At 49.7% G+C, this 25,730-nt stretch overlaps 1 protein-coding gene across 2 annotated transcripts in view; it reads left to right on the top strand.

Annotated features, from left to right (window-relative positions):
* Grhl1 (grainyhead like transcription factor 1) overlaps nt 1-24,326 on the top strand; it is a 48,080-nt gene extending 23,754 nt beyond the window's left edge. For both annotated transcript variants that reach the window (XM_075984066.1, XM_075984065.1), the window contains 8 exons: nt 9,592-9,750; nt 14,402-14,453; nt 14,809-14,948; nt 15,911-15,948; nt 18,042-18,133; nt 18,391-18,476; nt 21,458-21,522; nt 22,788-24,326. In XM_075984066.1, the coding sequence (XP_075840181.1) occupies nt 9,592-9,750; nt 14,402-14,453; nt 14,809-14,948; nt 15,911-15,948; nt 18,042-18,133; nt 18,391-18,476; nt 21,458-21,522; nt 22,788-22,902 (747 nt within the window). In that variant the 3' untranslated portion in view covers nt 22,903-24,326. The remainder of the gene's footprint in view (nt 1-9,591; nt 9,751-14,401; nt 14,454-14,808; nt 14,949-15,910; nt 15,949-18,041; nt 18,134-18,390; nt 18,477-21,457; nt 21,523-22,787) is intronic.
* Nucleotides 24,327-25,730: the final 1,404 nt, after the last annotated feature.

The following is a 25,730-nucleotide window of genomic DNA, read 5'->3' as shown; positions in this document are numbered from 1 at the left end:
CCCTTGAACTTCTCTGGACTAGTGTGACTCATTACTAACTTCCTTCCTGGGAGTTCTACACACAGAAATCAGTGCTTTGCCACTAGGGCAGAAAAACTGGCTTGAGAGGCCACTTTGCAAAATGCTGGCGTCCCTGCCTGATCAGCCAGGCAGCCAATCACCTGTGCAGCTCTGGGAGGGGCCAGGCATGATTGGAGCAGGCAGCCTGACCTGAGGATCCTCCGAACTATGATGCTCATCATTGGTATAGCCAGGGCTGCTCTCGGGTCTGTCATCAGTGAGGCAAGCTCCGTATTCTCCGGAGTTCAGGGAAGGCGCATTTTCAGCCAGGGAGCCATAGGCTGCTGAATATTTTGGCCAAGCCTGTTTGAGATGGACTGTTCTCTTTGCCTTTCTGGGCAGCTGCTGTGAATGTAGGTGGGAAAGAAGCACCTGAGGCAGCCTGATCTGAAGAGGAGCCGCCATGTGAGGACGGGAGAAGCAGTGGTGGACTTGGGCTCTGCAGCTCCAGAGCCCACACTTAGTCACATTGGAGACTAAGCTAGCCGTAGTCCTCCCTGTCTAACTGCGCTGTAAAGCCCAGATGGTCGGTGACGTAATCCCCGTCTTATGGTTTCTGCACTATGGTGAAACACCGTGGTCAGGAGCAATGTGGGGAGGAGAGGGTTTACTAGTCTTCTATTTCAACATCACAGTCCATCACTGAAGGAAGTCAGAACAGGAACTCAAGCAAGGCAGGAACCTGGAGACAGGAACTGATGCAGAGGCCACAGAAGGTGCTGGTTTACTCCTCATGGCTTGCTGAGTCTGCTTTCTTACAGCCACCATGGGCTGGGCCCTTTCCCGATCACTAATTAAGAAAACGCCTATAGCCTGATGGTGGAGAGGCATTTTCTCAGTTGAGGTTCCCTCCTTCCGGATGACTCTCGGCGCTTATCAGGTTGACATAAAACCAGCCAGCACCAGTAGCAAGTGAAAGCTGGGGCTGAAAAGATGATACACTGGGTGACCCAGTCCGCGCTGTCGAGAAGCACCATGAACAAGTGCAGCGTGGGAAGGAAAGGGTTTATTTCACCTGTAGGTTCCATTCTATCATTGAGAGAAATAAGGACAGGAACCTAGGGGTGGGAACTAACACAGAGACTGGAGGAGCAGTGGCCCCTGGCTTTTCCCCTGGCTTCTAGGCTCACCTGCCTAGGGATGGCACCACCTATGGTGGGCTAGGGCTCCTGGTGCTTTGAAAGGAAATGGCCCCCAAAGGGAGTGACACTGTTGGGAGGTGTGGCCTTGTCGGAGGAAGTGTGTCTCTGTGGGGCAGACTCTGAGTTCTCTTTCCTCAGACTTCACTCAGCTTCACTCAGCGTGAGTCAGTGACTTCTTATTGCCTGCAAGATGTAACGCTCTCCGCTCCAGCACCACCTCTGCCGGCACACTGAGTCCACAATGATGATAATGGACTCAAGTTCTGAAACTGTAAGCGAGCCACTCCAAAGAAATATTTTCTTTATAGGAGTTGCTGTGGTCATGGTGTCTCTCCACAGCAATAGAAACCCTGAGACAACCCTCCTGCAGTGACTAGTACTTAAGAAATGGCCTCCCGGGCATGCTCACAGGCCTCTCTGGTGGAGGCAACTCCTTATTGAGGCTTATTATTCCCAGGCATGTCTAAGTTGGTCTCACCAGCACAGTGGGTAGCGCGTTTGCTATGCAGGTGTGAAGGCCTGTGTTCCATCCCCAGAGCCCATGTAAAAGGTGTGTGCCCTCAGACCCGGCAAGAGACAGCTCTTTATGTTCCTGCCTCTGGCCCACATCCCTGCCTGCCACAGAGAATGCTTGGTGTCTGTAGGCACGCTTGCTGTCACGGTCCCTTCTGTCCCCCTCAGGTCTCACCAAGAGCCAGTTCTGGCAGTGTGTTCTACTATTTCTCTGTTTGAGAATTGGGCCCCTGGAACAAAATCTTCGTCCCTTAAGAAAGCTAGTCTGGCCGGGTGGTGGCACACACCTTTAATCCCAGCACTCAGGAAGTGGAGGCAGTGGATCTCTGTGAGTTCGAGGCCAGCCTGGTCTACAAGAGCTAGTTCTAGGACAGCTAGGACTGTTACACAGGGAGACCCTGTCTCGAAAAAACAAAAAAAAAAGAAAAGAAAAGAAAAAAGGAAAAAGAAGAAAGTCAGTCCAATTGTCAAGGTGTGATTCCTATTGTTGACTGGGTCACCCACTCTGTGATGTCCTTACTACCGTTAGAGCACACTGCGTCATGAAAGCCAGAAGAGAGTGTTTTCACCCCCACAGCAGGAGTGTACCGCAGCATGCAACCTTCTACCTGAATCTCTCAGTGGGATAAAAGTCAAAGCGGTGCCAGTCAGTGGTCATACTCCTTGTACTTGTACAGAAACATGGAGTGGCCATCACCACCGTCACCGTGGTGCAGTAAGGCCAGCCTTTTTGTTATTCATGGGAAACACCAAGGGGTAGTGAACCCCACATTAATCAATACTGCCATGCAGGATCTGGCTCAACTCCATGGGAGTTTCATAACGTTTGGCTGATGGAGTCCAAATGTTTTGGTTTTCGAAGGCCAGGGGCCCAGGTGCCAGGCAAGCGCTACACCTGTGAGCCGCGGCCAGCCTTGAATTCCAGGTGTTTTGTGGATGTGCCCTTTTCCATGAATTTGATATCTGGTTCAGAGTTCCCAGGTTTCTCCCTACAGATTAATGCACTTGCTAACTTACATGCGAGGCTAGTCTCTTCACAGCCCGTGGGTTTTGCCGGGATTGCACTCAGCTCGCAGTTAGGAAGAAAAGCCCCTAGCGGACTGGATGAATCAGAGGCTTAGGGACTTTACTTTTAGTCTCCTCTGCTTTGCCCGCTGGGAGGTGGCTCCTGGGCAGTCATTTCTGAGCGCACATGTCTCTTAGTGTCTCTTCTGCCCTCTTCTTCCTTGGAGGGTGGACATGGGAGGGGCTGCCGTGATGCTTCTGGGAGAGTCCTTGCACAGCAGTTTGAGGTGTGGAAGAGCATATGGACAAAACTCCTGATAGGTCAATCCTCGGCTAACGTACATCCCTCATTTCAAGCTGCATTTTGCAAAACCAATGGAAATCTTTTTAAATATTCTGAGTGTATGAATTCTCAACCAGGAATGAGGAACTGTCCTAGAAAAATGGGCTGGACGTTTAAAAAGAATCTTGCAGAACATCTTTGGCCTGTTCAGTAGTTGGATTTTGTGATTAGGGGTTTGGTTTTGTTTGTTTGTTTTTTAGGTTTTATTTCCCTTGTAACGATTTTGGGTAGGAGCTTTAGTTGTGATCTTTTGAGATTACTGTTTTGATTGGTTGAATAACATCACATTTTCCTCAAAATAAACAACAAGGAAGTGTAAAAACAAAAGTCAGCCTTGAAGGCTCCTTCCACAGTAGAGACCTTCCCAGCTCTCTGAAGAAGGGAATGTGTGTGTCGGGCAGCCTTTTTGCAGATGTTAGCTATAGAATTGGAAGTGGTGCATGTGTGTGTGCGTGCTTATATCTGTACACTCATGCATTCACGTGTGTTTCATGGAGGGGAAGTTGAGTATGTACCCATCTGTCTCCCTCTTTTACTCCTATGACTTCTCTGAGAAACTGGAGTTTGCCCTGTGATGCTATCAAGGTGATTTGATCACCTGCCGGGAAGAATGGAGCAGTGTTTATCTTATACAGACTTGATTGCCTTGCTTTGCTTTTATTCGTTCAAGATGTGGAATCAATCAATCAATCGCTCTTTAAATTACTTTATGTGTTTGGGTGTCTTACTACTTCCCTAAGTGCAGAGAAACCTGGAGGTTGATCTTCTTCAGCTCCCCCTCAGCCCCGAGTATAGCCAGCCAGTGTGGCTCTAGAACTCAGTGAAACGTCGTCAAGCCTGGGTTGGACGGCTTTGTAGACAATGGAAATGTTGGACTATGGAAACACTCCTTCTGCTTTGTCTTTTATTAAAACACATGAGCTGGGCGATAGTGGTGCATGCCTTTAATCCCAGGAGGAGGAGGCAGAGGCAGGTGGATCTCTGAGGTCTAGCCCAGCCTGGTCTATAGAATAAGTTCCAGGACAGCCAGAGCTATGCAGAGAAACCCTGTCTTAAAAAAAAAAACCAAGAAAATGATTATAATAATAATAAAAACATATGCATTGAGTATACACATGTCTCTGATGCCAGGAACAGAGGCATCTGTGGTGTGATCCCAGGGGTCACACATGGCATGCAGTTCAGAGTCACTGCTAGAATCTCAGCCTGGGCACACTGCTTCATACAGAGGTGTTCGTTCTGAGAAAAGTTCTTCCCGACTTTGGGTAGCTGAGGATTGGCGTATGACCATAGAGAATAGCAGGCTTTGTGGATAGCGAATGTGCCTGATAGGCGTGTACCTCTGTAAAACACGCCTTCAGATACATCGTGGATGAGGCGGTTTCATAGTCTCAGAGTTTCGGAGCCAAAGGAGGCCTTTGATGCTTTGAAGTATGCCAGTGTGTAGGAGACCATCCCCTTCACAGGGTGGTGTGATCCTGGTCGATCATGTGACTACCCGGTAGCACCAGAGGGCGGTTCTGGTGTCAGACCCACCCAAGCAGAGGTGTTCCAAATACTCAGCCATGTGACCTACCCTAATGGGCTTTGGGACGTGAAGGATTCCAGCATGGCTGTGGTGTGGAGCAGTGTTTGAGAGATGGGCTCCCTGGGGTTTTTGGGTGCAGTGGCTCCCCTAGAGTGCTTGTCGGAGGAGGGAGGAGACAAGAGACCTATGTGTCTACCAAGTTCCCAGGCCAAATGGAATGAAGTTACATGGCACCTTTAATGTAACAGTGCTTATAGAAAGTTGATATCAGTAAATGTACTTTCATTGTGTGTGTGTGTGTGTGTGTACGTGTGTGTATGCATGCACACATGTATGTGGAAACCAGAGGTTGGTAGTGGGATGTCTCCGTCAGTCACTCTCCACCTTATATTTTGAGACAGTCTCTCACTGAATTCAGAGCTCACCAACTCTTTAGACTGGCTAAAAGCACAGACCCCAGTGATCCTCCTGTCTCTGTCTCCGCAGCGCTGGGATTATAGCTGCCATGTCCAGGTTTTAGGTGGGTGCTGGACCAAACACAGGTCTTCATGAGTGTGTGGCCCCAGACTCCTCTGTTTGACTCAGTCATTTTATCTGCAGTGTAATGACAGTAAGATTTTGGGCTCATCCTTCTCATCCACTGTAGACAGAACATCACAAGGGTCTGGAGTTGAAAGTGACCTGGAGATCCCGTGCCTCGGCTGGTTGCGTGACAGCAGGGACCAGGGTTACAGCGCTAGTTAAGGACAGAGTGGGGCCAAATTTAGTTGCTTTGATTTTTCAGATCAAAACTACCTCTTTTGAGCACTTTACCCCTCCCCCAGTGAAAACATGGGGGGCGGAGGTATTTTTTTTCTGACCTTTGGTGAATGCCTAAACCAGCGTGGGTATCACTTGGTCTGGCCCAGGATGTCCATGATGGCCTGGCATATTCTTCCATGATGCTACTGTGTAAGGCGTAGTTAGCTCTGGCGTCTTCAGGTCGCTGTCCTTCAGAGAACGTATGACTGTTTCCCCGACTCATCCTACCTACTGGTATGGCTGTTTTATCTGAGGAAGGAGGCGTTAGGATGCATCAGCCCTTTGTGATAACTTTTGAAGTCTAAGTTGAAAAGAATGTTCATAAATAGGAAGCAGATGTGTCTGAGAAAACATGGAAGCAAGACTGGGAGCTGCTTCCCAAAGGCTCTGCCTTCAGCCTGATCCTGGGATCTGGCTAATTTGAATAGAGGCTTGAAGCTGGGAAGCAGGGAGGCCGGGTTTGGGTTGCATTACTGTGAAATCCTCTTGTCATGGGAATGGCCCTTTGAGTCAGAAGCTTCCTGGAATTAGGGAACTAGAGTGAGCTTTCCCAGGGAGCCATTTCTGAGTTAGGAATTGTGCCACATGGCCCAGGGTGACAGAAGTTTAGATTTTTCCATTTGGCTGGGAGCTGAAATGTACAGTGGTTTAGTAACTTTTATTGTTTACAAAGACGCCTTCTTTTGTCACCCTTTTTTCTTATTAATTTTATTTTTCCCTTTCAGATTTCTTTTTTTTCCTCACATTTATTTGTGTGTGTGTGTGTGCGCGCATGTATCACAGCATGCATGTAGAGGTCAGGTCAGGGAGCCAGTTCTTTCCTTTCACCATGAGGATTCTGTGTGCTGACCCCAGGTCGGAAGGTGGTGGCAAGTGTCTTTCTTTCCCTGCTGAGTCATCTCACCGACCCTGTTCCATATATGCCTCCTATATCCCATTTCATATAAATGTTTTAAATATGTAGGAGAAGGCATCAAGTCAAAGCACGGATTTTTTTGGTAAAGCAGTTCATAAATCCCACGAGCCACTTCCCACTTGGGCATCTAGTCTTTAAACACAAAGAAAGTAGGGCTGGGAAAGTGACTCGGTCAGTAAAGAGCTTGTCTTGCAAGTGCGCAGGCCTGAGTCTGGTCTCCTGCTGGGTGGGGAAACAGAGAAGAGGGTGATGGCTGGGATCCCCTGACCATCTAGCCTCACTGCTGAGCTTCAGCCAATGAGAGGCCTGTCTCAAAGGTGGTAAATGGTGTTTAAAGGATGAAACCTAGGGCTGTTGTCTGGTGCGCGTGCACACACAAATACACACACACACACAGACAAGTTGTTTTTGCTTTTTTAAAATTGAGTAATTTTGTTTACTGGAAATCATTAGAAAACTTTTAGAAGCAAGATACCATATTGCCAGAGTGTGAACAGTCTGGAGAGAGGGAGACATCTGAGCACCCTCCATCGAGATCTCCCACGAAAGGATAATGTCTGTGGGATTAGGTCGTGTGGAAAAGGAGGTCCGCTTCACCATGGTAGAACAGCCTTAACAGCTCCCGGGCCTTCAAACGCGGGAGGACAGCGCCCTCTTCTGGGCACAGGCATAGCTCTGTAGGTTGTCTAACTGAGCCTGGCCGGACAGGCAGAGGAGAGCTGCGGGTGGACCCGACCAAATCAGTAAGGAGGCTGCCAGGGCCAGCATGAGGTGGGACTGTCAGTGCCCAGGGACAGTGAGAAAGGTCTGGGGAACGCTGGTGAAGGAACAGATAAGGGGTTATCTTCAGATCTTGTAATTGTGTATATCCCCAGTCTTTTTAGGGTGTTCGGTCTTTTCCCACATAGGCAGAGTAGAATAACCTTCTAGCCCACTTTGAACCCTGCTTGAAACTGGCTCCTTGTTACTGTGGCTCTGATTCTCTTTCTCTCCAGCTTCTCTTTCTATCCTCTTCTCTTCCATCCAATGCCCGAGTAGCACACAGTCCCTGTCACATACCCATTTACAACCCAAGGCCATCCCTGCCTGTGTCTTAGCTGAGCTGGACAGTTGTTCTTGACTGTTGGGGCCTAGGCACTGGAAGAAATCCTGGTTGTGTGGCATAAGGGTCTTTTGCATCTCTGAGATTGCCCATTTAAAAACAAAACAATAACAAAAAAAACACTCCTATGATTCTAGGGAAATAAAAAGCATTTGACCTCAGACAGATTCAAACCCAGATCCGTGAAAGGGGGAAGAGAGCATGCTCACTAGCTATGTAGAGCCATGAAAGGGGAACGGAGCATGCTCACTAGCTGTGTAGACCCATAGAAGGGGAACGGAACATGCTCACTAGCTATGTAGAACCATAGAAGGGGAACGGAGCATGCTCACTAGCTATGTAGAACCATAGAAGGGGAACGGAGCATGCTCACTAGCTATGTAGAACCATAGAAGGGGAATGGAACATGCTCACTAGCTATGTAGAACCATAGAAGGGGAATGGAGCATGCTCACTAGCTATGTAGAACCATAGAAGGGGAACGGAGCATGCTCACTAGCTATGTAGAACCATAGAAGGGGAACGGAGCATGCTCACTAGCTATGTAGAACCATAGAAGGGGAACGGAACATGCTCACTAGCTATGTAGAACCATGAAAAGGGAACAGAGCATACTCACTAGCTATGTAGAGCCATGAAAGGGGGAACAGAGCATGCTCACTAACTGTGCAGAGCTCCACCAGCTTTTTCGAGTAAGTTTCCTGTACTGCACTGAGTGTCTCCATTTGCTTTAACTTTGAGAAAATGAACATGGGGTGACCAAAAGGGAGGCGAGCCTAGGTGTGCCACTCTCTGACTTCCTCCTTGAAAGAGGGCATATGGGCTGGGAAGCTTCTCTGCCAATTGATGCGTGACTCAAGGACATGCCAGCTCTTCCGTGGAGCTGACCCTATTGGGCTTAGTGACACAGCCTGTAAAAACTGTCCATGTGGGTCAGTGGCACTTCAGAAGCTGGTGAAAGGTAACGAAGGGGCAGGTGTGACCTTGGTGCCATCTGCCCCTCTCCCCAGTGCCTTGTGACGGCCTGGAGGGGACATGTCCTTCAGTGGCCTACAGAGTTATTTTCTCCCATGTCCAAAGGCTCCCCCAGCCCATAATAATGTCTTCAGAGCTTCTGTATGTCTTAACCACATTCTGTGGGGCCTTCTTCAGTGAAGAACATAGCACTGTTTGTGGCTGCTCAGGAGGCAGCATAAGAATTAAAACCCATGAAAAACCTTGCCAATGGTAGTATCTACCCAGGCCCGTGGTGAATCCAAATTATATTTAAATTATGGAAGGCTGCCTAAAAAGACTGTTGGACATCATTGGGATTTTGAACTATTCTCTGAGGACTTGACCCAATGTGGTTCTGTTACCAAACACCCACAAGAAAAAGAAACGAATATGCGCGTGGGCAAGTGAGTGTTGTTTGCTTGTTTTTCGAGACAGGGTTTCTCTGTGTAGCTTTGGAGCCTGTCCTGGAACTGACTCTGAAGACCAGGCTGGCCTCAAACTCTCAGAGAACTGCCTGCCTCTGCCTCCCAAGTGCTGGGATTAAAGGTCTGCACCACCGCCGCCCAGCTGCAAGTAAATTTTATAATCAAACTACAGATTGGGAAAAGCCAGCTTTTGTTCAGTCCTGATACGCTAGGGCATAGCCTGCTGCGGACCATCCTGAGGTGACAGCAAAGGTACAGGTGGTTCCAAAGAGGATGCACAACTGTCCTCCAGCAGTCAAAATACACAGTGCAGTGTCCCTGGCAGATGGCCTTAGCCATGAGGGCCACACTGTCTGCTTGTCCTAGAGCCATCCTGGGAATAAACAGCTTCCATGCACCCCCCTTCCTCTCACACCTGTGCTCAGACCGCTCTGGAGATGCATCCTCCGCCGCCTCTAAGGTTCCTGAGAGTGCCAGCCCACTGGCAAGTAGTGCCACCCCTAGATAGGTGACCCTGGGTAGTCAGAGAGCGCAGTTTGAGCAAGCCATAGAAAGCAAGGTAGTAAGCATTGTTTTTCCTTGGTCTCTGCCTCAGTTTCTGCCGGGAGTTGCTGCGCTGACTTCCATTCATGATGATAAACTGTAATGCGGGGAAAGGAAAAAAAAGAATCACAAGCGTCTTGAGTGTCCATCATTTGCAAAGGCCGGGCTGGACTGGCTGCCGGAGCTGCCACTCACAGAGGCTTCTCTTCCTTCACAGGTGTTCATCTCCGTGAACTGCTTAAGCACCGATTTCTCTTCCCAGAAGGGCGTGAAGGGCTTGCCCCTTAATATCCAAATTGACACCTACAGCTATAACAACCGCAGCAACAAGCCAGTACACCGGGCCTACTGCCAGATAAAGGTCTTCTGTGACAAGGTGAGCGAGCGGCGGGCTTGGGGAAGAGCGGATGCACCCATCCTTCCCGGGCTTCCTTCCGCAGAGCCGCTAGCCTTAACCAGGCAAAGAAGCTAAAGTGTAGAAGGAAGGGGAAGATGATATCATGTGAAGCTTTGTCGTGCCCCGGTCCTGGCCTAACTCCTTTACTGACTCGCTTCCCTGGAGGCCGTTAGGCAGGCCATGCCCAAGATATCTGCAGCCGCTTCCTGCAGCTGCTTAGGGAAACACCTGTGTCAAGTCAGACTCTGGCAGGCCTGTTGCATCTGACCACTGGAGGGCGCCTGGGACCTTCGCCTTCAGAGCTGTCTCCCAGAGCCTGCCAGATTGGGCACATCTGCAAAGCAGGGTCTTTACCTGTAACAAATGATGACAAATTCAGCGGCTTAAAGCAACATCGTTATTATCTGATGGTAGCTCCCTGAGCTGACTCAAGGTGTGAGCAGGTCTGCATTCCTTTCTAGACTAGCTCCAGTCTGTCTCCACGCCTTTTCCACCTACTGGATGCAGCTTGCGACCATGTCTGTCTCAAGCCTGCAGTGGCTCACACGGGATCACTCAGACCCCCTCTGTATCTTCATTATGCCTCTCTCTGATTGTTCTGCTCTCTGATCCCTCGTGAGCACTTCGGGCTTCCACAGCTGACCTAGGATCATTTCCCATCTTCCAGCCTCCCCTCTCCTTTGCCGTGTGATCTCCTGCCCAGCCCCGGGGTCAGGTGTGGAGACAATGGACACAGGTGCTTCCGTGGGATGCACTGGATGCAGTGAGTCACAGCTGGTGGGCACGAGGACTTGGAACCTAGGTCAGGCTCTTCCCACCTGACCACATTCCTCCATAGCCCGGAGAAAACAGCACCTGAGAGGCCAAGAGAATTGGGAGACAGAGGTCCAGCCTGGGGTACATGGAGCATGTACACACATACACACACAGTCTCAAACAAAGACAAAGCAAAAACCCTTAGGAGGGGCTATCAGGGTATTTGTGTTATTTTTATAAAACTAGAGAAATTGCAGTTTTATTCAAACCTTTTTCTTTTCACATCTGATGTTTATGTTCAGTCTTTCCTGACTAATAATTTCCCTGGGCATTCTTGGGAATTCATGGGTTCATTTTTGAGTACCATGAAGGTACTGGTTTCTTCATAAGGCCTCTGCTTAGCAGAGCTGCCTGACTCTCTACTGCCCCCTGCAGCCTTTACTCCATCCGCTGTGACCCTGCCCCACTTGTTTGCTGGCTTGTGATTGCCTTCTGCTGGCTCTCAGCTCTCACTTATGAGTCTGGTCTCTGTCTAGTGAGAAACTAGAACTAAGGCACTTTGGGTATCCTTCGGTGTATCAGCAGTGTATTTCCTTCCTAAGGAAGTTGTGTCGTCTCTTGTTAGAGTTGCTTAGCTGGTTTGATAAATGAGTTTCTCATCTTTTGGGAGTAACAGCCATTCAACACGTTTTCAGAGGAAATGTGGGCAAAGTTTGGATTTCTAACCAACGGAACTTGGGTCGCTGCTTTTTCTCTCATCCCATTGGCCCGTCATTTTGGTTTCTGACACACTGTCTTATGTAGCCTGTGCCCAATATAGAAGCAAGAATGACCTTGACCTCCTGAGCCTTCTGCTCGTTTCCCTGAGTGCTGGGCTTCAGGCGGGTGCCACCTCTCCCTGACACTCCCGCAGAAGTCAGTCTCCTCGGCAGCTGTGGTCGTCTTCGCCCAAACAGGCAGCAGGTTCTTGAGGCTAACGTTTTGGGACAAGCCCTGCTGTGTCCGAGCACATTCCTGGAGGGTTATGAGGAGAGTCCCCATACCATCCCAGGACTTCCTTTGACATCTTTCTGCACCTGAACTGGAGTGAGCCCTTCAGCGCTTCTGTGTGAGAAGTGCTTATTTCATGCTCAGCTCTTGTGCTGGGTCTCTGGTCTGTCTGTCTGTAAGGTCCGTCTGTCACTTCACAGATGCTGTACAGACTTGCAGCCAGCACTGCTGATGTAGCTGCAGCCATCCCATTACACATTGCATTTTGTGTGTAAGATCTTCCTGTCTGGCTGGGCGGTGGTGGCGCACGCCTTTAATCCCAGCACTCGGGAGGCAGAGGCAGGCGGATCTCTGTGAGTTCAAGACTAGCCTGGTCTACAAGAGCTAGTTCCAGGACAGGCTCCAAAACCACAGAGAAACCCTGTCTCAAAAAACCAAAAAAAAAAAAAAAAGATCTTCCTGTCTGTGGCCTTAGGGAGGTTCTTCTCTTCCACCACTGGTGGGCACCTGAGTCTGATGAGGCTCCATGTCCTTGAGTCTGCTAAGCATCTGTGTGTTTACAGCTTTCGTTGGGTTTAGAACGTGTCAGGCCGTTGTTATCTTCAGACCTGCCTGCTCCTTCCACCCAGGTTCTCCAGTTACATCCGTGAAGTACTTTGAGTTTCACTAATGGCCTGTTGTCGTTTGGTTTTTCTTACTTCTTTCCAGAGAGTTCCCATCATTGTGTGCTAGGTTCGCTGATCCTTTGCCAGGGCTGAACCGATGACTGAGCTCCATCGGTGATATTTTCATCTCAGAAAGTTTAAGTTGAACCCATTTTAGGTCATGACTCTACTTAGCAAGCGGTGGGCTTGGTTTTGTTGTTGGTAGTGATGTTGTTGTTGGTGGTGGTGGTTGTTTTGGGCAGTTTCTGTTGTGGTCCTGGGCAGCAAACATGGGGTCTTGTGCACACTAGGCAGTCACTGTCCCACTGAGCCACCCCTCAGTCCAGGCTTAGTCTTTTGATAGCTTTTGAATATATAGGATAAAACAACATTACCAACTTAATGTCTGTGCCTGGTATCCATGTCTGGGTCCACTTCCATGATTTGATTTCCTTTCTGCTTGGATGCAAACCTGGCTGTCTTGCTGGGTTTCTGGCCTTGTGCATTTGGCCTTGCTGGGGCTGGGTAGTTTTATTCCTAGGACTCTTCTTCAAGTTTGCCTGAGACCTCATTAAGTCTCTTGGAAACAGATTTGTTCAGATGTCATCTTATGATCTGATAGGTGAGTCTTGGGGCCACACTGTGTCAGGCTCATTATTCTGCTCTACTGAGCAGGGTTTTCTTGGGTATTACTCAGGGCCCTGTGAGGGGGAAGTTCTTTCCAGTCCACTTGGTGGGAACAGACAGTAGTTTACCCTGTGTGCATGTCGAGGGATGTTTCTCTGTCTGGGCTGTGTTTGGAGTAACCTCTTTGAACCCTTGTACCTGGAAGCTGATGAGTTCTGTCATTTCAGAATAGAGTGTGAGTCTTTCTCTTGGCAGCAGCCTGTCTGTGAGACCACCTTTGGGGTGGATGTGGAGCTTCTCGTCTGACGAGGTTACTGTAGGGCTCTTAGGAGGCACTGGGAGACATGCAGCACTATCCAGGATTGACTAGGGCCTGCTTCTCTATCAGGGAGTCTGTGCCTGAGGAGGCCAGAACTTGATGTATTGTGTCTCCCTTGAACACTTTCCGTGGTCTGTATTGAGGCAGGATCTCTCATTTGAACCCAAATCGCCAGTTTGGCAGCTCCTGCTAGCCAGCACACTCCAGGGTTGTATGATCTCTGTCTCTTGCACTCTGGGATAGTAGGCAGGGCTGCGGTGCCCACCCGCAGTCTGCATGGGTGTTGGGGATTGAACTCTAGTCCTTACCGTTGTACTGCAAGCATTTTACCTGCCTAGACGTCTCCCTGGCCCCACATAGAGCCGTTCTTCCACGCAGGCTGCACATCTACCGTGTACACCATCCATGTACAAGGTGTTGACACCTTTTAGAGCAAGCAGAAGGTTTTGTGCTCTGCTTTCAAGCCTGATCCTTATCGTGTAATGATGCCAAAGATCAGCAAGAGGCCCTTCACTTCCTGCTTCCTGTCAGGGAGGATATATAACAGAAACATAAGCCAACAGTTCCTACATCGCTGGGCAACTGTAAGGCCATCCATCTGCACAATCCAGAGACATTATCACTAGACAAAGAAGAATGAGTCCATGTTTCATTGTAATGTGTCGAATGGTCATGCTTTTTACTAGTAAAGTTCTTGTGAATATTTGTGTGGGTTCAGCTGCATGATGCTGCAGTGGATATGCATGGCACAAATACAGGGCACAGCACAAAGGCCACTAGTGACGGCTTTGTTTCTTGTGATTGTGTCTGCTGCTCATGGGTACCATGTCTTTGGTCAGAGCCACTGCTCTCTGTGATGGCATTAGCCACACAGAATATTCACAGGGCCAAGTTTTATCCTTTTTCTTTCATGGTCCTTTCCTATGAAATGGGGGAAAGGTACCCACACCCCAGCAGGCAGTGTGATGTGATAGCAGGTTCTCTCAGGTTCGCCTTTACCTCGTTACATCTGTTATCAAGAAGAATTCTGCTTTATTTGTGTCTAAAATGTTCCCCATGGGTGATTTCATGTAGCTAGAAATGATTTGAAGAAGCTGTAAAAGTGTCCTCATATGTTAATTGTAGAAAGGGATTTCCGTATGACATTTGCATACGTGCCTATGATGTACGTCAGTGAGAGGAGTGGGCTTGTAAGAGGAAGCAGGCGTGGCAAACCCTATGCTGGCACTCACTTCCAGAGATCCTAGTAGTTCCCAGAGGCCCTGATCTGCACTCTTGTCTCCTCTGTCTACAGGGAGCTGAACGGAAAATCAGGGATGAAGAACGAAAGCAAAGCAAGAGAAAAGGTAAGTGCGCTGCCTGGAGTTCCCAGAGAATGCCTGGCTGCAGCTGTGTCCTGCCAGCCACAGCCCAGACCCTGAAGAGTGCGGGCTGGGTGGGGAGAGACTGGCATGGCGAGCGCCAGCACCAAGGCCTTCCCCAGCAGCTGTGGAGGAGGGCAGGGGCTTACTCACAGAACTGCAGGCCATGTCTTGGGTGGGCTCAGGCCTTTTCGGATGCTGTAGATCATAGATCAGGCTGGTCTCCAAGTCATAGAGAGGGAGCAGCCTCTGCCTCCCGAGTGCTGGGATTACAGACGTGCGCCAGCACAGAGGCAGCCACAACCATCATCTCTTGGTGACTTGTGGTTTTGCTCCCCAGTTTCTGACGTTAAAGTACAGCTGCTTCCCTCACACAAACGGACGGACATCACGGTGTTCAAGCCCTTCCTGGATCTGGATACCCAGCCTGTCCTCTTCATCCCAGATGTACACTTCACTAACCTGCAGCGCGGCAGCCACGTAGGTACCAGTCTGCCCAGAGAGGCTGCGCCCCCTGGCGGTTTTCACAGTCAGATCGCAATGGCCCCTTGACCAATTAGTGAGCTCTCTGGAACTTTCAGTCAGGTGACATGATACCAGTTACAACCGAATGGTGAATGATGCTGACCCAGAGATGCAGTGCTGACCTTTCACCCCAGGTCCATGCGTATTCTTTCCTGTTGTAGCTCATTTAAAGGTGTCGAGAGTGGCCTCACATTTGGGGTTTGAGTCTGTGGCCTTGTAAGTTTGGCTTGGGTGACACCTGTGTCTGGAGGCCCCTTCTTGTAGTTCCCGTTACTGGGTGTCATTGACATGTGCCACGTGCTCTACAGCCATATCTTAGCTACCCATGCTAAATTTAAAATCCAGCCACACCCTGCCTCGTGGGACAGGCATTTCGGGAGAGTGTACCTTTCCTTTTTATATTGAGGTCGGGTAAATTCACAAAGGAGACCCTGCTGTGCACTTAGTAGACAGATTTCTAAGGGACTAATGAGTGGTCAGAGGTGTTGGCCAATCCTCCAGTTCTAGTGAGATTCCTCAGAGCGAACTGGAGGCTGCCAGGTTTTTCTGTGAAGGGGCTGGTGCCAGTGAATATTTCCGACTTTTTCAGTCTGTGTCGTCCCCCATCGGCTGTTCCCACTCTGCATTCTGTTGCAGAAGGAGCCACACACAGTGAGTGACTGACCGAGTAGGGGCATCTAAATGTTTACATCAGCCAGCCTCCATCACAAAGACCAGCCCCCTGGGTCAGCAAAGTCAGAGAGAGCTCTAAAAACTCTGGGTGTTGAAAAATACGGCTCCAGGATTGTGTCTTTTAGAAGGGTTTGGTGTTTGGCTGGTCGCATTCAAAATAATTTCCATTTGGGACTGATTTACGTGTGGTTTGAAGCATCTGCACAAGTTTGGAAAGTGATCTGAGTCTGTGTCTTTGGCCTTAGGTTCTTTCCATGCCCTCGGAAGAGCTGGAAGGTGAAGGGTAAGGTTTACATTTTGTTTCACTCTAACACACTCAAACTCACCGAAAATGTAGAGACACAATACAAAGAACTTGCTTTTCCTCTGAGCTACTTAAGCATAGTTTCTCAGCCAGGCGTGGTGACACCCACCTGCCATCCTAGCACTGCCAAGACCAAGGCAGGAAGATGTGATTTGCGGCCATCCTGGGCTGTACGGTGAGTCCCAGGCCAGGGCGTCAAAGAATAGAGAGCTGACCCAGAGCCCCACTGTTCCTGAGTATCAGGTGTGTTTCCTGCTAACGAGGACCTCGCTTGTATCCATGGTGTGGATGGGAACACTGCTGGCTCTGTCGCAGGCTCATTCAGGTCACACTGATTGTGCAGTCACAATGATTGTGCAGTAACACGGTCATGCAAGGCTAGATCCAGTTCAGAGCCTTCGTGTGGTGTGTCTTTAACTTGGGGGACATCTGCCGTGAGGCCTCTCCGTGCACCCCAGATGTGTCCTCCTCCCCTGGGTCCTCCCTCACTTTATCTCATCCCTGTGCCCACAGTGCCTGTATGACTAAGCCTCTTCTTAGATGTCTTTCCTTTTCTCATGTGCTACGGAGACAGTACGCTGTACCCCATAAATCCCTCTTTCACCTCCAAACTTCAGCCTGCTCACTGATCTCTGTCGGTACAGGGCTCTGTTTCTCACTTTAAGCTATAAACCATCCCGTCCACTCACAGGAATTCACCACTGCCGCTGTTGACATGAGGCTCCTATCCCTTGGTGCCTCCCCTGGTCCTTTTGACTTGTATTCAGTGCTGGTGTCTTCCTTGTCTAGCCTACAGAACCAGTCTCTTGTCCAAGAAATGCAGATTTCCCATAAAGGAGGCAGTGTGTAGAATCCAGGACTGGGGCCCCAGATGTCCCTCTGAAGTCTTGATGCTCCTCTCTGTAGGGAGCCTGCTCATCTCTGTGGGCTCCGTGTCCAGAAGTCCCCTACTATTAGAATAGCCACAGCCTACACAGACCCCAGCCTGGCTTGTCCTTAAGATGGCTTTGGGACTGAACTTTGAAGACATAGTGGAGTCTGCTTTGGGCATTCCTTTTCCTACTCACACAGGAGTGCATAGAGATGAACACCCAGCTCTTGGTGGCTTCCTTAGCCCTCTCTCCCTGCATCTCGGTTTTGGGTTTGTTTTTTGAGACGGGGCTGTACCCTGGCCCAGGCTGGCCTAGGGCTCACTGTGTGGCCTAGCCTGGCATCCGGCTCAGAAGCAGTTTCCACCTCATGTTTCTGAGTGTTGTGATCTCAGGTCCAAGCCCCTGTACCTGATTTTCTGGGTCCTGTTTTTGCTTTCCCTCCACTCCGACCCTCTCCCAGCCTGCATTTGTCGCCACTAAGCCCGTGCCATGGTTCCACTCATGGTGTCTCAGACATGGCCTCCTGCGGGCACCTTCACCAAGTACATGTTGCAACTAGGGAGCTGAGATGGACTGATCCTTTCGGGCCTGTGCTGTCCTTATTTCTGGTCATCTGTCTCTTCATTCACCCCACAGACCCTTCCCAGAACACATGCCTTTGCCAGCAGTGGCTCAGACCCCTGCACTTCCCTCTCAGGCTCCTTGTCCACTCTCCCCTGATATTTCCATGGAAGCCTTTAGAAGCTACACTGTGGTCACAAGCCTTCTGCTAGACTGTCCTACCTGTGGACCTGGAATTTCCTGCAGCGTAGACCACACACCTTTTGGCCACAACTGTCCACCTGACACAACTTTCAGAGTCCCCCGGACCCGAGACATAAAACCCACAATTCCTTACAGCTGAACGAAGGCAGCTGTGGCCTGTCTAGTGTGTATTGTGTCACAGCGAGCATGGCTCTGCCTTCCCGCGCTCAGTGCTGAGTTAGTGGAAGGGATGCCCAGCCGTGGAGCCCTCCCAGCATGTCACTTGGATGGCCTAGGCCTGACGAGCCCTGCCCAGGTTGTCATCTGGCTTGGACCCCATAACGAATGGAAAGAGTTTGAGTGTAAAGTAGAGCAGCTCTAAAGAACCTCCCTCCTGCTCACGCAGTCGAGCGGAGTTGAAGCAGGTGACCTAAAAGTGCTTTGGCTCCCCCACAGGTCTGTCTTGAAAAGGGGGCCATTTGGAACCGAAGATGACTTTCTAGTTCCTCCACCAGCTAAGCTGACCCGGACAGAAGAACCGAAGAGAGGTGTGTTGGGTCCCAGTGGTGATGAGGATTCTTAGCAGTCAGCTCATGGTCTCACCCCCTGCATGTCCACCCTTCAGACCACCACCTCCCCCGAGAGTTCAGGGGAAACTGCCGTTGGGTCCTGGGGCTCACACTGAGGTGGCATGTGTTGCTCTCCCTCCTGGGCCTGTGTCTGGCTATCTTAACTAGCACCTGTGATCCGTTGTCATGAGTTTCACTCATGTGAATTAACTGCTTTTCTCCCCTGTCCCACCCAGTGCTGCTCTATGTCCGAAAGGAGGCTGAAGAAGTCTTCGACGCCCTGATGCTCAAGACCCCGTCTCTGAAGGGCTTGATGGAGGCGGTAAGTAGGATGGAGGGAGCCTCCCAGTCCCAGTCAAACGTTCTGTTAGACAACCTGATTCCTCTGTTGCACTGGAGCTGTGACCTCTTTTCCCAGCCATCCTTTGTGTATAGCACTGAGTGCCTCTGACCCACCCTGGGCATCCTCGCTTGACTGCAGCTCTGTCTGTCCCTTATGACCAGCCAGGAATTGATAGGTGTACTGAATTCCATTTGTGATGGCCTAGGGGACAGTTTAACTTTTATACTCTTGACCGAAGAGAAAATTCACATAGCAAACTGCTTAGAAGTTGACAATAGTGAAGTCTTAAACCCATCATCCATAAACTAGTGGTTCAGTCAGACTTGATACAGCATCTGTAATTTCCAAAACTCTAGAAGCTAGGGCAGAAACATTGAGAATTTGAGACAAACATGTCCCCAAACAAAACTCCAGCTCCTGGTCTTTCTCTGCTCCTCACTGGGTACCCGGTCTTTCTCTGCTCCTCACTGGGTACCCGGTCTTTCTCTACTCCTCATTGGGACCCCAGTCTTTCTCTGCTCCTCATTGGGACCCCAGTCTTTCTCTGCTCCTCACTGGGTACCCGGTCTTTCTCTGCTCCTCACTGGGTACCCGGTCTTTCTCTGCTCCTCATTGGGGACCCCAGTCTTTCTCTACTCCTCATTGGGGACCCCAGTCTTTCTCTGCTCCTCATTGGGGACCCCAGTCTTTCTCTGCTCCTCATCGGGACCCCAGTCTTTCTCTGCTCCTCATTGGGACCCCAGTCTTTCTCTGCTCCTCACTGGGTACCCGGTCTTTCTCTGCTCCTCATCGGGACCCCAGTCTTTCTCTACTCCTCATTGGGACCCCAGTCTTTCTCTGCTCCTCATTGGGGACCCCAGTCTTTCTCTGCTCCTCATTGGGACCCCAGTCTTTCTCTGCTCCTCATTGGGACCCCAGTCTTTCTCTACTCCTCATTGGGGCCCCAGTCTTTCTCTGCTCCTCATCGGGGACCCTGTCTTTCTCTGCTCCTCACTGAGTACCCAGTCTTTCTCTGCTCCTCATCGGGGACCCCAGTCTTTCTCTGCTCCTCATTGGGACCCCAGTCTTTCTCTGCTCCTCATCGGGACCCCAGTTTTTCTCTGCTCCTCATTGGGACCCCAGTCTTTCTCTGCTCCTCACTGGGTACCCGGTCTTTCTCTACTCCTCATTGGGGACCCAGTCTTTCTCTGCTCCTCATTGGGACCCCAGTCTTTCTCTGCTCCTCATTGGGACCCCAGTCTTTCTCTGCTCCTCATCGGGGCCCCAGTCTTTCTCTGCTCCTCATTGGGGACCCTGTCTTTCTCTGCTCTTCCCTGGTACTCTCGCCTGCCTCTGTGCCTTCCTTGTCTTTGCTAACCATGGTAGACCTTATCCAGAGTACATCCGGGAAGATGTAGAGGTGTGACCTGTGATGACCACCAACCCCTGGAGCTGAGCTCATGTCCCCGTGGGGTGTCAGGAGAAGCATGGGAGGAGGGCTGCATGCTGACTCCCCTTTCTGGTTTGTCTTGGCCAATATCCTAGTACCAGTGATGGCTCCTGACACTTTCCAACCGCAAGCCCATGCAAATCACAGAAATTTTGATCTCAAAGTGATGCATATTTGATATGCCCCTTAGCTCCCTTAACAGCTGCAGCGTGCTGAACCCACTTGAAAAGTCTTTTTAAAGCAAACACAAAACCTTGGTCCTGCTGTGTAGTCCAGGCTGGTCTGGAACTCACTTATATAGCCCAGTCTGGCCTCTGACTCCCCATTGTTGGGATTTCAGGCATGGGCTACCACTCACAGCTTTATCCAGGTGCACTGCAGGCACTGGAACCACCAGACTAAATGACATAAGCCAAATAGAGTGGTCTGCCCAGACAGGAAGACAGACGACAATGAGATAAGCCAGAGATCCACAGGGAAAGTGTAATGAAGGTGCATAAATCAAACGAGGTGACGGTAGTCCCCGCATCCCTCAGTGCGACCCTTCCTGCATTAGCCTCCTGAGTGCTGGGATCACAGGCATACCCACCATGTTGGCTTTTGATTAAACCTGTGTGACTTGTCCGCAACTCTCAAAGATGAATATGTGCCATTTGTCAGACCAGCAGCATGAACTGCACAGGGTAGGCCCAGCATGCACCGGGCTTTAGTGGGTAAAGCTGATTGGCTCCTAGATGGAGCAGAGGTGGCAGAACAAGTAAAGGAGCTGTCACAGGGAGCTAAAGCCACTCTGACACAGGGCCTCTGGATGACAAAGCCAACCCTGGTCACAGAGTCCTAGGTGTGAATGGTTCTTTCAGTCAGTTGACTTGTTGACATCTGAATTAATTAGGGGAATCACCAGCTTCCTCTCCCCAGGACATAGTCCCTTTGTTTAAGCAACTTTTAAAAACAGGAGGCTGACAACCAGGCTGTGGTGGCGCACGCTGCCTTTAATCGCAGTAATAAGGAGGCAGAGGCAGGCGGATCTCTGAGTTCGAGGCCAGCCTGGTCTACAGCAGAGTTCCAGGACAGCCAGGGCTACAGAGAAACCCAGTATTGGGGGAGGGGAGGTAGTGCAGGACAGGAGGAATTACAAATTTGAGGACAGCTTTGGCTATGGTAAGACCTTGTCTCAAAACACACACACACACACACACACACACACACACACACACACACACACGGATGAAAAGATGGGTCAGTGGTTAAAAGAGCACTGGCTACTCTTCAGAGGACGTGGGTTCAGTTCCCAGCACCCATATGATGGCATACAGCTGTCTGTAACCCTAGAGGATCCAGAGGTACCAAGCATAGTGTGGTACAACAGACACTCATGCAGACAAAACACTCATACACAAAAATTCAAAATTGGTAAATGTGTACACATATAAGTAAAAATCTTTAAAAAAAATGATAAAACAGAAAACAGTATAATTGTGTGGTTTAAAAAAAAAAACTTTGACAATATTCTTATTCTCTGTTCTTTTAGATCTCAGACAAGTATGATGTCCCCCATGACAAGATTGGGAAGATATTTAAGAAATGCAAGAAAGGGTGAGTAATGGCCGCATTCTGTGTGCCCCTGAAGACAGCTGTCCTCAGCACTGACGTAACACACTGTCAGCGGCACACAGCCCAGAAGCAGCCAGAAAATGCAAGTGTTAAATAAATCTGGGCTTTCTGCTCTTACTTGTTTGTGGGGGAGAAAGTGGAAGAGTGAATCAGAGTCACTCTCTGTAGCCCAGGCTACCCCTGAACTCATGACAGTCCTCCTGACCCAGGCTCCCCAATGCAGGGAGTGTAGGTGTGGAAAACCATGCCTCACTTTCTCTTCCTTATTAAATTTGAAGATTGGTCTTTTCAAGGGCTAAAGAAATCTGTATTTGCACTTCCGGTGCCTGGCAGCCCTGAAGCGGCTCTACACTTGGGGTGTGTGCTGAAGCTGACAAGGGTGTCGGGACCCTCCTTTCCCATCACCCGCCAGGTGTGAGACTGGACACACCTCACACCACTCTCCTGTGTGGTTTGGCAATGTGGAGCTGTGACTCAAACCAGTTTTCACTGACCCCAAAGCCTTTTCCCTTCCTTCTTGAACACCCCACCCTTGGTTGTATTTTCCAGCTATAGAAAAATGCTTCTTGTCAAGAAATTAATTTTTAGTATATTGTGTGTGTATGTATGTGTGTGTATGTGTGTGTCTGTGTGTGTGTTCATGGAGTCAGTTCTCTCCTTCTACCCCTGGATACCGAGGATGGAACACAGGTCGTCAGGCTTGGCCGCCAGCATTGTCACCTGCTGAGCCATCTTGCTGGCCCCAGAAGCTGTGATTTTTAGTTCTCTTTAGCATGAATAAGCAGAGTACATAGTATAAGACCTTTTTGTCTTATTTCTAAACCAAATGCTAAGGAATTTTTTGGATGACTCTAACAGGAAGGATTAAACTTAACTACTTTGTTTAAACTTTAGGGGTGGCTTGCCAGGAAGGGTAATCCATCAGGATTTGAGTTGTACTGATTCTAACGTAGAGCCACCCACATCGGGTACCATTTAGGGCATGAGTACTCCAGCGTTTCCTGTCCGTCACACCACCAGTGTTTCTACCACTGGGAACCTTAACTCAGTTCCCTCCCTGCATGGTCCTCACTGGTCCCCACCATAGGCACTGTGGGGCACTCTGTCTCCTAAAGGAGGCAGCCACCTCATGGGAGGGTATGACAGTGTCCCCACAAGTCACAGTCGATGCCCAACTAACAAGAAAATCCAAGCCTTGCATCAGGGCCAAGTAGGACGGTGGGAACTGACGCCCTGTCTTTGTCCAGGATCCTGGTGAACATGGATGACAACATCGTGAAACACTACTCCAATGAAGACACCTTCCAGCTGCAGATTGAAGAAGCTGGCGGGTCGTACAAGCTCACCCTAACAGAGATTTAAGGTGTGGGGCTCAGCCCCAGGTGTGGGAGTTCAGTGAGAGTGTTCCAGAACTTACAGTTCAGCCAGCTGAGGAGCTCGGGCACCCACCAACATCTTGACTATCAGGGAAGGAACTTTTCACGTAGGAGATGACGCTATGTATACCATGCTGTGTTGATGTTTCCCATGTGATAGAAATCCATGCGTTGTTGTGTTTAAATTTCTCATATGCTTAGAAAGCAAAACATGAGAACTTTGTACCAGCTCTAACAGACTGTGGGAACCTTGGGGTCTGCTACATTACTTACCAAATCTCGGGAGATCTGCCTCTGTCCGTGATAGTGGTGGGCTGCTGGCGGCCGAGGGTCAGGAAGGCAATAGCTTGTCTTTGAGGATCTTGTGTTCTTGCCTGACCTCAGTCTAACTCCAGCTGCCTTGGGGAGTGGGCCCAGCCCTGAGCAGTAAAGGACTGAGCCCTCTCCCTCCACTTCTCCTCTTCTGATGTTTACTTAGTAGGGTGCATTCCTGGAACCCTCCTTGCGACTTCCTTGGACATACCGACTACCTTTCTTATGAAGAACTTACGTGGTGGCAGCGTGAAGTTAGTTCAGTTAAAGCTGCGTTGTATATAAGTGCAATATCTTTTTGAAGGTCTGCCTGTAAATGTGTACATACATGTCTGATATAAATATATAATATATAAATACAGTTCTGTGTACAGATAGTGGAGGCGAGCAGGAACATCTACTTTGCAAACCCTCCCCGGAGAAGAGGGTAAGCTATTTTTGATAATGTGGACCAAGCAGGTGGAATGCGTTTTCCCAAACACAAGCAAGTGTTCCCTAGCATAGCAAAAAGCCATCTCAAGTAGCGGAGCCACCTGCTCTTGAGAGTGCCGTCGCCATGTGGGTTTCTACACCCTGAGTGGAGCTAATGGAAGACTCAGCTGCAGCTACCGTATGGGGTGCGTGTGCAGTGTCAGCAAAGCTGTGCCCATGCGGATCACAGCTGTCATCGTGAGCCAGCGATGCACCCCAAAACGGGCCTACTTCTGCGAGCACCGTGTTTCAGAACTTCAAACCGAGGCTACCGTGCACTAACTAGAAAGCTCTAATGGATTTACATTACTGTGGCAGGGGAATGTTTTGTACACACTTAAATATTTAAGAAGAAACTTTGCAATGTAATTTTATAACAAATCCTGTAACAGAAATACAATTGCAGGTCTCTTTAGGTTCAGGGAACTAGAATAGGTTCATTTGTATGAGTAGGAATGTTAGCTGTATACTTAGGTAAAAATATTCTAATGAAGTATGTGAACAAAATAGCTGGTTTTCTAAGCTACGGGATACGGGTCATATAACACTATTTTATATTTTGTTTTATGAAATCAATTTTACTTGTTTTAATTGTATCATTGAATGTGTTTTAAACTAAAGGGATTGAATTTTATATGTCTGATTCACAAGGTGTCAGCTCCTGTTACTCCGTGCGACTCCTTCACTCCATCCTTTTCCATTGCCTGACTAACCTGGAACTTGCTATGTAGCCCATAGCTCAAGACTCAGAGTTCTGCTTCCCAGGTGCAGGGATTATAGGCATGCACCACCATAGCCTCCCAGCCCCAGGACCGCATGCATGCACCACCACAGCCTCCCAGCCCCAGGACCGCATGCATGCACCCCCACAGCCTCCCAGCCCCAGGATCGTATGCATGCACCCCCATAGCCTCCCAGCCCCAGGATCGTATGCATGCACCCCCACAGCCTCCCAGCCCCAGGATCGCATGCATGCACCACCACAGCCTCCCAGCCCCGGGATTGCATGCATGCACCACCACATCCTCCCAGCCCCGGGATCGCATGCATGCACCACCATAACCTCCCAGCCCCAGGATCGTATGCATGCACTACCATAACCTCCCAGCCCCGGGATCGCATGCACGCACCACCATGTGTAAAATACACCTTCAATGAACATGATGCAATCAATGACTCCAACTCCCCTGGAAGATTTCCCATTGTGCACATTTTCCCACCTTCATCCTTAGGCCCGAGTCCAGCCTGTGCCCACAGCAGGGTTTACTGATGACTCAATGGCTCAGGGCCAGTGTGGAAAGCCAGAGTTGATGGCAACTGTCCTGTGGGAGCCCTTCCTCCCAGCCCCTAGGGCTGCTGTTGGCTCCCTCCTCACTCAGCTCTGATTAGTCTAGTGAACAGGGCTTGCTCAGAGGAGCCTGAGAGAGGGGCTGGGGAAGGATGCGCCTTGTTCATTTCTGTGACTCCATGTGCTCCAGGAAAGGAGTGTGTGATTGTCATCCTGTTGGTGTCATTGGCATCCCACCTGAGGTCACCAGCAGTGCAGCCAGGCTTTGATCCCTAGCCTCTGCCTCCTGGGGATCCCAGATTGTGCTCAGGTCTCCTCTGTCTTAAGCACATAACTCCTGATCGAAACTCTAAGCCCATGACCCCCGGTCCTGAGCTCCTATAGCAACTACCCCTTCAAATCTCTGAACCAAAATACAAAAAAGAAAGAGAAAGAAAGAAAGAAAGAAAGAAAGAAAGAAAGAAAGAAAGAAAGAAAGAAAGAAAGAAAAGACAATCCCATCAGCTACCAGAATGAACATCAAAGCTCTATGAGAAGGTGACTAGAGGTTTAATGCCTCTCCCCCACCACTACCCTGCCCCCAGTCCTCCTCCAAGGCAGGAAAGTTTCTGGAATGGGTTGTCTAATGGAGACAAGATACTTCTGACTCCACCGTCCGTGTAGTAATGAACACTGGTGGAGGCATGGACTGTCAATAGGGATGTGTGAAATCTCACCTCTGGGCACTCCTAGTTAAATGCAAC

The sequence above is a fragment of the Microtus pennsylvanicus genome, chromosome 8, assembly GCF_037038515.1.
Source record: "Microtus pennsylvanicus isolate mMicPen1 chromosome 8, mMicPen1.hap1, whole genome shotgun sequence".
Lineage (NCBI taxonomy): Eukaryota > Metazoa > Chordata > Mammalia > Rodentia > Cricetidae > Microtus > Microtus pennsylvanicus.
The sequence above is the reverse complement of the archived record's forward strand: the minus strand, read 5'-3'. Positions and strand labels throughout refer to the sequence as shown.